This window comes from Silurus meridionalis, chromosome 17, assembly GCF_014805685.1.
Source record: "Silurus meridionalis isolate SWU-2019-XX chromosome 17, ASM1480568v1, whole genome shotgun sequence".
Classification (NCBI taxonomy): Eukaryota; Metazoa; Chordata; class Actinopteri; order Siluriformes; family Siluridae; genus Silurus; species Silurus meridionalis.
The window spans coordinates 24,849,706-24,863,938 of record NC_060900.1 but is presented as its reverse complement, the minus strand read 5'-3'; the positions used below and the strand labels follow the sequence as shown (position 1 = coordinate 24,863,938).

General features: G+C 39.8%; 2 protein-coding genes across 5 annotated transcripts in view; both read left to right on the top strand.

The window, feature by feature from the left end:
- The window catches only part of rgl1 (ral guanine nucleotide dissociation stimulator-like 1), a 50,190-nt gene that overhangs the window by 35,073 nt on the left and 884 nt on the right, over positions 1 to 14,233 (top strand). For 2 of the 3 annotated variants that reach the window (XM_046872343.1, XM_046872346.1), the window contains exons 16-18: positions 151 to 369; positions 457 to 571; positions 1,723 to 2,547. In XM_046872343.1, coding sequence (XP_046728299.1) covers positions 151 to 369; positions 457 to 571; positions 1,723 to 1,910 — 522 coding nt within the window. In that variant the 3' untranslated portion in view covers positions 1,911 to 2,547. Of the gene's footprint in view, positions 1 to 150; positions 370 to 456; positions 572 to 1,722; positions 2,548 to 14,233 lie in introns of those variants that run through there. The other variant, XM_046872345.1, reaches the window with a different exon arrangement.
- Positions 4,368 to 13,041, top strand: plin3 (perilipin 3). Of its 2 annotated transcripts, none has more exons than XM_046872348.1 (8): positions 4,368 to 4,462; positions 6,580 to 6,663; positions 7,659 to 7,854; positions 9,438 to 9,520; positions 10,773 to 11,004; positions 11,257 to 11,636; positions 11,986 to 12,204; positions 12,757 to 13,041. In XM_046872348.1, the coding sequence occupies exons 2-8, from the start codon at positions 6,598 to 6,600 to the stop codon at positions 12,868 to 12,870; spliced, it is 1,290 nt and encodes a 429-aa protein (XP_046728304.1). In that variant the 5' UTR covers positions 4,368 to 4,462; positions 6,580 to 6,597; the 3' UTR covers positions 12,871 to 13,041. The 2 variants fall into 2 exon arrangements, with proteins under 2 accessions (XP_046728304.1, XP_046728303.1); XM_046872347.1 differs by having other exon boundaries at positions 4,389 to 4,462; positions 6,577 to 6,663.

Below are 14,233 nucleotides of genomic sequence, written 5' to 3'. Positions count from 1 at the left end.
GTGCAAGTACACGTGTATGATAGATAGATAGACAGACAGACAGACAGACAGACAGACAGACAGACAGACAGACAGACAGACAAGCTGATACAAGAGCTGTATTGGGATAATTATCCATAATGTAAACATCATCACCTTTATGTTGAATAGATGTCAGAGTCTTCTTCCTGCACGTCCCTGCACTCCATGGACACGTCCTCGTCCTCAGCTAGCGGTTCTGCGGCGCTGTGCTCTCACCACCGCTGCGCGTCACAGACGCCATCTCCGACCTGTCCGGTATCGCCCACGTATAACACACAGACACAGGACGCCTGCATCATTCGCGTCAGCCTGGAGCATGGCAACGGAAACCTCTACAAAAGCATCATGGTTAGCATCACCATTCTATTAATCTTTACACCAAACATAACGAATCTGTTTATTCAGTAACCAACGATGAACCCTGTCATTCCACAGTTAACGAGTCAGGACAAAACCCGGGCGGTGATCAGCAGAGCCATGAGTAAACACAACCTGGACCAGGAACAGCTTGAGGCCTACGAGCTCGTACAGGTCATATCCAATGAGAGAGGTGCGCTTATTTATAGAAACCTGATTCATCATTCAATAATCATTTAAAGCAAACACATTGCAGCGTCTGTGATATTTAATGAATGGCCTCTTAATTATAAAATACACTATACAGACCAAAGTATTGGGACACCTGACTTTTTTCCAGCCACATGTGGTTTGACAGACAGACCGATATATAGACAGACAGACAGACAAATAGATAGAATGGTGGATGGATAGATGCATGATAGATTCCTAGAAAGACAGACAAATAGATAGAAGGGTGGATGGATAGATGCATGATAGATTCCTAGAAAGACAGACAAATAAATAGATAGAAGGGTGGATGGATATATGCATGATAGAAAGACAGACAGACAAATAGATAGAAGGGTGGATAGATAGATGCATGATAGATTCCTAGACAGACAGACAAATAGATAGATAGAAGGGTGGATGGATAGATGCATGATAGATTCCTAGACAGACAGACAGACAGATAAATAGATAAAAGGGTAGATGAGATATATGCATGATAGATTCCTAGAAAGACAGACAGACAGATAAATAGATAAAAGGGTAGATGGATAGATGCATGATCGATTCCTAGACAGAGAGACAAATAGATAGATAGAAGGGTGGATGGATAGATGCATGATATATTCCTAGACAGACAGACAGACAAATAGATAGAAGGGTGGATGGATAGATGCATGATAGTTTCCTAGAAAGACAGACAGACAGACAAATAGATAGAATGGTGGATGGATAGATGCATGATAGATTCCTAGAAAGACAGACAGACAGATAAATAGATAGAAGGGTGGATGGATAGATGCAGGATAGATTCCTAGACAGACAGACAAATAGATAGAATGGTGGATGGATAGATGCAGGATAGATTCCTAGACAGACAGACAAATAGATAGAAGGGTGGATGGATAGGTGCATGATAGATTCCTAGACAGACAGACAGGCAGACAGACAAATAGATAGAAGGGTGGATGGATAGGTGCATGATAGATTCCTAGACAGAGAGACAGACAGACAGGTAGATAGACAGATAGATAGAAGGGTGGATGGATAGATGGCTGCATGATAGATTAATTGACAGACAGACAGACGGACGAATAAATAAAATAATTAATGTAATGTAATAATGTTTTATAGAGTTGGTGATCCCTGACAACGCCAATGTGTTTTACGCCATGAACACGTCGGCCAACTTCAACTTCGTCCTGCGCGCTCGCGGCTCTGAAGGACGGCCAGTGCAACTTCGCTCACGCTGCAGCTCCACGTTACCACGCACACAACCACGCACCAGCCTGTCCCTCAGGCTCAGCAAGGTCACACTCTGACCTCAGCCTGTGTGTGTGTGTGTGTGTGTGTAACCATGTAGATATACAGTATCTATGTCTCTCTCGCATGTCGCCTGTTTTAAGTGCAATGCTCTTTCAGTATTTCAGACATTCATGTATTCTCGGTTGCATCCTGTCCGGCGCGAGCGGATCAAGTGGCCTGGTGGAGTTTATAAAACTTCAAAACATTCTAAATGGATTGAAAAAACTCTCTCGTTCTTTATCAGTATTTTGCTCTTACTGAGCGTCTCTCTGCCTTTACTCATGAGGATGACGATGAGGATGATGGGATGCTCATGTCAGTATTGGAAGTGATTGACAGGACCTGTGATGTCATCGCCATCGCGTCCGTCGTCACCTCAGGTGCACTTAAGCGTCTGCCTGTTTCTCCTCGGCTCCCCCTGCAGGCTCCGGCGTCGGGAGGCGCATGACGAACCGAGCGCGTTCCGAACGCTTCCCGATCGTCTCGGCTTCACCGATATGACGGCTCTCGGGATTCTCGCCCCGAGCTGAGCTCTGATTGGTTGCACTTTTTAGTGGGAGAATGGAAGCTAAGAATTGTTTAAAAAATGATTCAAAATTGTATTATTGTATTTCAGTCTTTCATGTTAATAAACTCAATGCTAGGAAAAGATGATATCGTGTTTTGGGGTTTTCAATTTTTAATAATGAAAAAATCACATTCTATATAAATAATGAAAGTGTGAAGCATCGAGATGAACACCTGATGTTTACTTCACTTACTCTCTCTCATACACAGACACACACACTCTTTCTTATACACAGCTCTCTCATATGCAAATACATAAACATGCACACTCAGACTCTCTCATACACACACTCAGACTCCCATACACACACACACACACTCAGACTCTCTCATACACACACATACACACTCAGACTCTCTCTCTCACACACACACACACACACTCAGACTTTCTCTCACACACACACACTCAGACTCTCTCATACACACACTCAGACTCCCATACACACACACACACTCAGACTCTCATACACACACACACACTCAGACTCTCTCACACACACACACACACTCAGACTCTCTCATACACACTCTTATACACTCATACACTCTCATACAAATACATATACATGCACACTCAGACTCTCATACACACACATACACACTCACACTCAGACTATCATACACGCACGCACGCACACACACACACACATACTCTTATACACAGCTCTCTCTTATACAAATACATATACATGCACACTCACTCTCTCATACACACACATACACACTCAGACTCTCTCTCATACACTCTCATACACACACATACACACTCAGACTCTCTCTCTTATACACACACACACATGCACACTCAGACTCTCTCATACACACACATACACACTCAGACTCTCTTTCATACACACTCATACTCTGTCTCTTATACACACATACACACTCCGACTCATACACACACACACACACACTTTCTTATACACAACTCTCTCATATACAGTACAGACCAAAAGTTTGGACACAATTTAGTGTGAATCTACAATTTTCATAGTCATGAAAATAATGAAAACTCTTTGAATGAGAAGGTGTGTCCAAACTTTTGGTCTGTACTGTATATATACTGTACATATGTGTATACATACACATGCACACACAGACTCTCTCTCACACACTCAGACTCATATACACACACACACACCCTCACACACACTTAGGCTCTCCCTGACTCTTTTCTTCACACACACAAACTCGCACAGATTCACATTCACACAAACATCCCTGCACACACTCAGAATTTCTCATACACACAATCACCCACACAAACAACCCCCGAAAAACAAAAACAAACATTTTCTCTCTCTCTTGCGCACACACATACGCACACTTCTATATATTGTACACTTAAACATTTTCACTCACACCCTCATTAGTGGTTGTGGGTCTGCCACATGTAAAGGATATTTAAACTCATTTTATCGTGTGTGTGTGTGTGTGTGTGTGTGTGTGTGTGTGTGTGTGTGCACACAAACTCACTACTTTTGTAATCTAAATTTATGGAATTGAACTGAACCTAAACAGCAAATGGTGGTGGAGTTTTGGAAAGTATGTGGTTCATAAAATCTGCACTTTTATTTCATTTATACAACATAACATTAAAGGGTTAAGGGCCTTGCTCAAGGGCCCAGCAGTGGCTGGGTTGGTGGGGCAGGAATTTGAACTCATGACCTTATAATTAGAAATCTAACATTTTTTCCACTGGGCTGCATTTCACAGCATTTTCCAGGAAATATTGTACTATATATACATTTCAAAAAGTCTTTAAATTGTATTCTATAATACACTGGAATTAATAACTATAAAAATATTCCGCAAATAATTTAATAATATCATAATGAAATAACAGACTCAATATGCTTACAAGAAGTGAATCTGATTGGTTACTTGTGTGAAGCTCCGCCCCCTCCAGTCATGTCATGTCCTCCCTATTACTTCATGTGAACTCTGGAGTTTCATTATTGTTCAGAAGGACGAGGAGAACAGGACACACTGACAGGTCAGTCTCTCTTTTACACACACACACACACACACACACACATCTATGAACAGGAAATCAGGGTTGCCAGACTGGTGTACTTTTAAGCCTTTTAGAAGGCATTGTGTTGTTTTAAACTGCTGTTATTATGTGAAGGTTTGAGTGTGTGTTCACAGGGTTGGGCTCAAACCTCGTCTTGGCTGGAGAAACAACAAACACTCAACAAACACTCCTCCATTCTGGCAACAAAGAGTTTAAAAACTGTTTTAATCTCTAAATGACATTATTGAGTATTTTTCCTTTTTATAATCACAAACATTACAACTTCAGCATTTCAGTGATCTATCAGACCCATGCTGAGGCACTTCCTGTTACACTGAACTCCAGCTGAGAATGGAGATGAGTGTGGGATTTCTACACGTTTATCAGATCAGCTTGCGGTTTATAACTTGTACTCTGGAGCTCAGGGTTAAAGGTCAGGAGCTGCGTTTCTTCATCCAGAACAGATAACGTCAGAAGCTGAGAGCTGCTCGAAGCAAAACTTTGCCCTAAATAACAGAAAGAATCTTTATGAATCTTTAATATAGAATCTTCAACCAAGCCTGAAATTAATTTCAGAATAAAACTAAAAGCAAATGTTTTCTACATTACCCACAATGCAGTGCTTCAGTCCTTCAGTCCGACTTTTCCTCATCTGTCCATTCTGCTCAAACAGACCTGCTTCCAAAAGCTGCATCCTGGGACGGCATGAGAAAGGAAGCCCTTGTTCTTTTAGTTTTCACAACATCAAGACGTGGTAAAGATGTTGGACTTTATATCAGAAGGTCATATGCTCAAATCCCAGCTCCCTTAAGATGCCACAGCTGGGCCTTTGAGCAAGGTCCTGCTAACTTGTATTAATGAGATAATTGCAAGTCTCTTTGGATAAGGACGTCTGCCTGATGCGGTAAATTGTAATGTAATGTAACATTTTAAGGAGCAAACAGTGAAAGAAGACCATTAAAAAAACTTCTTATTTTTAATTAATATATTTACTTTTTAAATATAATTATATATTATAATATATAATATTATAATATATAATATATTTTTTTTATTTACATTTTTTTGTGGGGGGTTTTCTTTTTTGTTTTTGTTATTTATTACCCTATTATTTTGTGCTTTAGGTTGGTTTTTTTTAAATTATTATTTATTTATATATTTTTTTCTTAATGTGGATTTATTGCTTTTCTGATTTTATATTTTGTGACATTATTTTAGGTGGGGTGGGGTTGTTTAAAATAATATTTATTAATAATTTATTTAATATTTTACTTTTTATTTGTGGGTTTGTCTTTTATTATTTTGGACTTATTATTTTGTGGGGGTTTCTTGTATTTATTATTTTATGTTGAATGTGTCATTACTGCCACCTGTGACTGATTTTCCCATTGTGTATTTAGAGTTGTTAAAACCCCTGTTTATTTGCTTAGTGTTGGTTTGTTCTGAGGTTTGGTAGCTGTCACGAGACCCTCTTATCAGTTTCCATTGTTGTTTCAGATTCTCCCAAAAGACAGAGATCCAGTTTCTATTCTGAAGTTAGATATTGTCCTGAAATGAATGAATGAATAAATGCATTGTGATTATAATAGGAAATAAAACAATGCCTTCTGAATTCAGAATTTAGCATGTTTAAGAAATTACGTCTGCTCCTGTTGTCCAGTGCTCTTTATTGTTGCTTATCGGATGTTCAGCTGCACTTTAACCCAAGATCATGGCAACCTGGCAGTGTTAAAGAGCAGAGGATCGATTGCATTTTCATATTTAACCTGCTGTAAATAAATTACTAGTAACATCAATGAAATGAGTGAAATCCTGGGCTCTGATGGGACAGGAGATAAGTGTTTAGTTGTTTTTTATCACAGAAGCTCATGACAGCATTATAAGTTCATATTAATTCTGTAATAACAGCTCATGCACAAAGATCCACTTATACAGATCTAAAATGTGCCAAAGTTGCATCAGTCAAGAGTTGGACACCAAACATTGTAGTTTTCTGGTCTATTGATTATGAAAAGGAATGTTATAGGGCTCGGATATTTCAATAACTTTTTGCCTAATTATTTTATACCTCAACAAACTTTTTCTGTTTTCAGTAGAGATTTTGTGGCATCATCATGGCTGAGAATGAAAATCCCGACAAGATGGAAAGTGAAACACCTTCAGCACTACAGGAACCACAGGTAAGACCAAATGAATTATGGTGTAGTGGTAGAGGATGGAGGAATCAGTGGTAGATGATAGAGGGATCAGTGATAAAGGATAAAGGGGTCAGTTATAAAGGATAGACGGTTCAGTGGTAGACAATGGAGAGATCAATAATAGAGGATGGGGGGATTAGTGGTAGAGGATGAAAGGATCAGTAAAGTAGTGATTGAGCATGGAGGTATCAGTAAAGTAGTGATTGAGCATGGAGGTATCAGTAAAGTAGTGATTGAGCATGGAGGTATCAGTAAAGTAGTGGTAGAGGATGAAGATATCAATAATTTAGTGATAGAGGATGGAGGAATCAGTAAAGTAGTGATGGAGGATGGAGAGATCAGTAAAGTAGTGATGGAGGATGGAAAGATCAGTAAAGTAGTGATAGAGGATGGATGGATCAGTAAATTGGTGATAAAGGATGGAGGGATTAGTGGTAGAGAATGGAGGGATCAGTAAAGTAGTGATGGAGGATGGAGGGATCAGTAAAGTAGTGATGGAGGATGGAGGGATCAGTAAAGTAGTAATGGAGGATGGAAAGATCAGTAAAGTAGTGATAGAGGATGGAGGGATCAGTAAAGTGGTGATAAAGGATGGAGGGATTAGTGGTAGAGAATGGAGGGATCAGTAAAGTAGTGATGGAGGATGGATAGCTCAGTAAAGTAGCAATAGAGGATAGAGGGATCAGTGGTAGAGGATGGAGGGATCAGTAAAGTCATGAAAAGGGTGGAGGGATCAGTAAAGTAGTGATGGAGGATGGAGAAGTCAGTAGAGTAGTGATAGAGGATAGAGAAATCAGTAAAGTAGTGATGGAGGATGGAGAGATCAGTAAAAAAAAGGGGATGGATGTATACATGAGATATTGTAAGACATCCAGATTTAAAGTGTGCCATTGTTATTTGTGTGTGTGTGTGTGTGTGCGTGCGCGTGCGTGTGCGTGTGTGTGTGTGTGCGTGTGTTTATGTGTGTGTGATTTCAGAGTGTAATGACACGTGTGAGTAATCTTGCCCTGGTAAGCTCAGCGTGTGACGCAGTATCCAGTGCATACAGCAGCACAAAGGAGAGCATCCCTGTGCTCAGAGGAGTGATGGATGCGGCCGAGAGCGGAGTTCGAACCCTGAGCACCGCCGCAAGTTCAGGCACTAAACCTATACTGAACAAACTTGAACCACAACGTGAGAACAAACACACACACGCACACACACACACACACACACACACACACACACACACACACACACACACACACACACACACACAAACAAACAAAACCCTGTACTAGAACAGAACAGTCTACAAAGAACTGACACTGGAGACTTCTTACATAAACACTACATAGACAAAAGTTTGTGGACACCTGACTATAAGATTTATTTGTGTTTTTAATGTTTTGGACATCACAATCCACATTTAGTCAATATTTACTGTTATAATTTTCCTCTCCAACCCACGTGAAACATACTGTATCTCTGGCTTCGGTCACAGGGGCATTGTCATGCTGGAAGAATTTAACGTCTCGTAGTTAAAGTGAAGAGAAAATTCATGCTTCCACATTCAAAGAGGTCCATTTGTACAATATGTACAATTGTGTGCCTGTAACTTTGTTGTTACAGTTTGTGGAAGAACCACATAAGGCAGTTGTCCCAAATCTTTGGTCCATGTAATGTGTTGCACAAATTTTGCCACTGATTTGCTCAATGATTTTTTTTCTCAGTTTCAAAATAAAACTTTTTTATATTCACTTATTATTAGACATATAAGTCTCTGGAAACAATATTTTGCTGCAGAAATCGTACTCACATGAGAATCAGTTTCAGTAATGCAGTGGTAGAGGATGGAGGGATCAGTGATGCAGTGGTAGAGGATGAAGGGATCAGCGGTAGAGGATGGAGGGATCAGTGGTAGAGGATGGAAGGATCAGTGATGGAGTGGTAGAGGATGGAGGGATCAGTGGTAGAGGATGGAGGGATCAGTAGTGTAGTGGTAGAGGATGGAGGGATCAGTGGTAGAGGATGGAAGGATTAGTAGTGTAGTGGTAGAGGATTGAGGGATCAGTGGTGTAGTGGTAGAGGATGGAGGGATCAGTGGTAGAGGATGGAGGGATCAGTGGTGTAGTGGTAGAGGATTAAAGGATCAGTGGTGTAGTGGTAGAGGATAGAGGGATCAGTGGTAGAGGATGGAGGGATCAGTGGTAGAGGATGGAAGGATCAGTGATGCAGCGGTAGAGGATGGAGGGATCAGTGGTAGAGGATGGATGGATCAATGGAAGAGGATGGAAGGATCAGTGAAAGAGGATGGAAGGATCAGTGGTAGAGGATGGAAGGATCAGTGATGCAGTGGTAGAGGATGAAGGGATCAGTGGTAGTGTATGGAGGGATCAGTGGTGTAGTGGTAGATGATGGAGGGATCACTGGTAGAGGATGGGGGATCAGTGATGCAGTGGTAGAGGATGGAGGGATCAGTGGTAGAGGATGGGGGGATCAGTTATGCAGTGGTAGAGGATGGAGGGATTAGTGATGCAGTGGTAGAGGATGGAGGGATCAGTAGTGTAGTGGTAGAGGATGGAGGGATCAGTGGTGTAGTGGTAGAGGATGGAGGGATCAGTGATCCAGTGTTAGAGGATGGAGGGATCATTGATGCAGGGGCAAAGGATGGAGGGATCAGGTTTTAAAAAGTTTTTGCTTTTCTCTCTGTATGACATGGACATGAACCATCTAACTACTCGGTTTATTCATTTCCTTCTTGATGGACGTTGTAGTTGCCATGGTGAACGAGTACGCCATGAAAGGTCTGGACAAGATGGAGGAAAATATTCCTGTCCTTCACCAGCCTGCAGACAAAGTAACACCACTCTCATATTAATAGAAATGAAAGCTCTATCTTTTCATTCTTTATTTGCTTGTGTTTAAATGATGTATTTATGGGCAACAAGAGTTTAAATCATGTGTAATAACATAAGAATGGTGTTAGTTGATAGAGCATCAGACTTTAACCCTCAACTGATTAGTGGTGTAGATGAGATCATTATAAGTTGCTCTCAAGTCTTTTATATGAGACACATGAATGTTCATTTATAACAAAAACACACAAATTGGACAGTGAATGAGTGGAAGAAACTTCTGTGGACAGATGAGTCCCATTTCTGGCTCTAAGAGAAGAACTTGTGTGAGACAGGGATCCAGAGAGAAGATGTTCTCAGTCAAACATGGAGGACGGTGCGTAATGGTTTGTGGTTGTTTGGAACAGGGAAGGTTGGAGACTTATTCCAGAGTAAGTAAAAGGAATCCTGAACCAACATGGCTCCCATTCCATACGTCAACACCACGCAATTCCGTCTGGACTGCGGCTCATTGGAAAAGACTTCACCGTACAACAAGACGATGAGTCGAAGTGTACGTCCGAGTCCGAGTCTGTAAGAGTAGAGAGCAAACAGTGGACTGGAGTGTTATCCATCATGGAATGTCCTGCCTAAATCATATTGAACTGCTTTGGGATGAACTGGATCACATGAAAGAAATCTCCAACCAGTAAAGGACACCTCTGGCAAGTTTTACAAGAAGCACAAGAAAAAAACTGAAAATCAAAACACAGTCCAGAGTCCAAACCAGTAGCTGGGGAGGCAGAGCAGAACATGGATCAGGAACAAGACCAGTATAAAGGACAGGATCATAGACAGGAACAGGAACAAGAATAGGATCAGGAACATGAACAGGAACAGGATCAGGAACATTAACAGGATCTGGAAGAGGATCAGGATCAGGAACAGGATCAGAAACCAGAACAGGCAGGGTGGCAAGAATAATCCCAGGGATTCAGGGAACCGGTGAGATAATCTGGCCCAGAGTAAATATCTATCTTGTAAATATCAATTTCAGCTGAACATCTGTCCGGATGGCAAGAATGTGTAAAGCAGTTATTTGTGCTAATGAGTTTTTTAATGACAATAGAGTGGAACATCTGGACATGTACAGTATATATTTGTTTGATCAAAGTAAATCCTCATGCTCACTGTGTTAATGTGAGCACAATGCATGTGTGTGTGTGTGTGTGTGTGTGTGTGTGTGTGTGTGTGTGTGTGTGTGTGTGTGGGCAGCTGGTGTCTGAGACAGTAGGTAAGGTGTATCAGTGTGTATCAGGAGCGAAGGATGCGGTAGTAGGGGCGATGATGGGGGGAGTGGAGATGACCCGTTCAGCCCTCAGCGGGGGTATTAACACCGTCATGGGCTCCCGCATGGGACAGATGGTCAGCAGTGGAGTGGGTTTATCTGTGTATCGGTCAGAGGACTGCGTGGAGCAGAAACTCCCACTCAGTGAGACAGAATTGGGTGAGTCCTTGATTAAAAATGACATGTTTGTATGTATACTGGATGCTGATTGGTCAGAAGGTGTTCATAGATTTTTTTACAGCAGCAACCATGACAATATATTGTACATTGTTTCTATGGTAACAGCTTGTTTACAGGGTATGTGAGTGTGTCAGTGTGAATGCTTTGTAACAGTAAAACGTTTCCCACATGATCAGGACAGAACATATTTTGTTTCATTGTGCCCTTGATTTTTTTCCTCCTTTTCTTTAGCCACTGTAGCAGAGCCTCCACCGAAGGACCAGGACGAAACCTGTCCAAGCAATGAGGGCGTGGCCTGTCAAAGCTCCACCCCCAGCTACTTTGTTCGCCTGGGGAAACTCTCTGCTCAAGTTCAAGAGCGAGCGCTGGAGCTGTCCCTCATTAAAGCCAGCGCTGCTCGGGACGCCACCTACAAAGCCGTTTCCCAAATCACCAGCACTCTGGACCTGCTGGAGAACCTGAGAGGAACCAACACGCTGGTGGGAGCACCGGAGCAACTTCTCAGGAAGTGGAGAGAGTGGAGACAGGAGGGGCAGGAAGAACACGGGCAGGGGCACGGGACAGAAAGCAAAGAGGAGGGCAATGAAGAGGACAGCAAGGACAATGGAGAGGTATCTATCTATCTATCTATCTATCTATCTATCTATCTATCTATCTATCTATCTATCTATCTATCTATCTATCTATCTATCTATCTATCTATCTATCTATCTATCTATCCATCCATCCATCCATCCATCCATCCATCCATCCACTTGCTAAGACATTGTAATTTTGCAGGATATTTATTTATTTCATTAGATATAAAGTATGCCTTCATTTCTGTCAAGGGCGTACAAACTTTTGCACTCGGCTGTACGTTATTTTCACTAGATCTATATTGTCTATTTTAAAAAAATTCGATAGTAACGCAACGTTGTGACAAGGATTCGTCATAATCACGTGTGTGTGTTTTTGCAGCAGCTTGAATGGCGAGCTCTGTCCATGGTGCGTGCTCTGAGTGAGCAGCTGCGTGTAGCGTGTTCGGGTGTCGTGTCCAGTGTTCAGGGTCTCCCCAGCACCGTACAGGAGCAGCTGCTGCACGCACGCACCTCAGCCGAACAGCTGCACTCATCCCTCGACCGAACCAACACAGTCACACCACTGCTGCTCCAACAGAGCCGAAACCAACTCACACAGGTACAGAGAGAGAGAGAGAGAGAGAGAGAGAGAGAGAGAGAGAGAGAGAGAGAGAGAGAGAGAGGAGTGAGTGAGTGTGTAAGTGAGTAAAATACAGAGTTGGTGAGTGAGCGAATGAATGAATGAAAGAGTGGGTGAAATGCATTAAATGAGTGAATGAGTGAGTGGATGAGTGAGTAAATTAATGAATGAGTGAGTGATAGACAGACAGGATGAGAGAGAGAGAGAGAGAGAGAGAGAGAGAGAGAGAGAGAGAGAGATTTGAGGTAAAACTGAAAATGTGTGAGAGAGGAAGAGAGAAAGAGAGAGAGAGAGAGAGAGAGAGAGAGAGAGAGAGAGAGAGAGAGATTTGAGGTAAAACAGAAAATGTGTGTGAGAGAGAGAGAGAAAGAGAGAGAGAGAGAGAGAGAAAGAGAGAGAGAGAGAGAGTGGAGATTGTTCAGTCCAGAAGTTGTTGTAATCATTCGGTACAGTAACAGTTACATGTGTGAGTGTTCTGAAGTATGTAATGTATGTAGTATGTAATATACAGTGTGTCTCTGTGTCCTCCAGGTGAGACAGTCTCTGGATGGAGTGATGGAGTATCTCCTGAATAACACTCCTCTGAACTGGCTAGTCGGCCCTTTTTCTCCACAGCTGACGGAGAATCGGTCGAGCGCAGAGTAACTTCAAAAATCAACCATTAAAATGTGTCTTCTGTTATTACATGCACATGTTGTAACCACAGGATAATAAACACTCACCACTACAGTATTTCTCCAGTGTAATAAAATGTCTTTTAGGTAGCAATGAAGTTTAATTCAGCATTAAGCTTTAAATATACAAATTCTGATTTTACTCATTTTGTTCTTTGTTTTGACACCATTTCCTGTTTCATTACTACTACAAGTTATAATTATACATTTTATTTATAAAACACTTTATATAGATTTTTTTTATATTCATCCATTCATTTAATTTATAATAATGAGATATAATGTCTTATAATCTCATAATATATATAAGATTTTAAATACTGACAAAAAAACTAAAATCTAAATATCAACTCAAATAAAACAATGTAAATATGTAAAAAAAATAAATAAAGTAAATAATAATCATAATATGTAAACACTGATGCTCACAAGCATATTAAATCAATTTAATCTGATTTAACTCTAAAGAAAAAAATAGGACAAAATATTGTGTAAGAAATAATAATAAAGGTAACAAAAGCCACAAAATGCAAAAATCAATCAATCAAATGAAAAAACAAACAATAGTTAAAAAAGAACACACCAAGAAACATATGAATATTGTCAAAATAAATCACAAAAATAATTTAAATATCATCTTAAATACAATAAAAATCTGATCAAACTACATCAAAAACAAGAATTAAAAATCACAATAAAAGTTTTTTTGTAAATAATGAAATATATCAAATAAATGTAAATAATAATAATAATAATAATAATAATAATAATAATAACAATGATATATGTACTAAACTAATGCCCACAAGCATATTAATACAATGAAATCAAATTAAAATCTAAAGAATAAATATAAATTGAAATTTAAAGATTGTGTAAGAAATAATAATACATGTAACAATTAACAAAAAGGGCCACAAAATACAAGCAAATAAAGAAAATTAATAAAATTATTGGAAAAGTAAAACAACAGATAAAAAAACACACAAGGAATCAGATTTTAAAAACTAATGAAACTTTAAGAAAAAAAAAAAACAATGTAATGCAAATGAAAATAAATCTTAATATCAAATAAAATTAAAAAAGAAATCTGAACAAACAAAAAAATAAAGAAAACAATAAGAATAACAATGATGGAATTTGTATTTTTGTAAAAAACAAAAAAAGTTTACAGTTAAATACAATAAACTGTAAAGTATGATGTGATGCATTTGTTTTATTTTAAATCCTGATTAAAATACGTTTAAATAAAAATACACAGATGATTTTATAAATATTTAGGTTTTATTATTGTATTTCTCTCCATCGGTCCTGCAGTCTGAAACTCTACACTG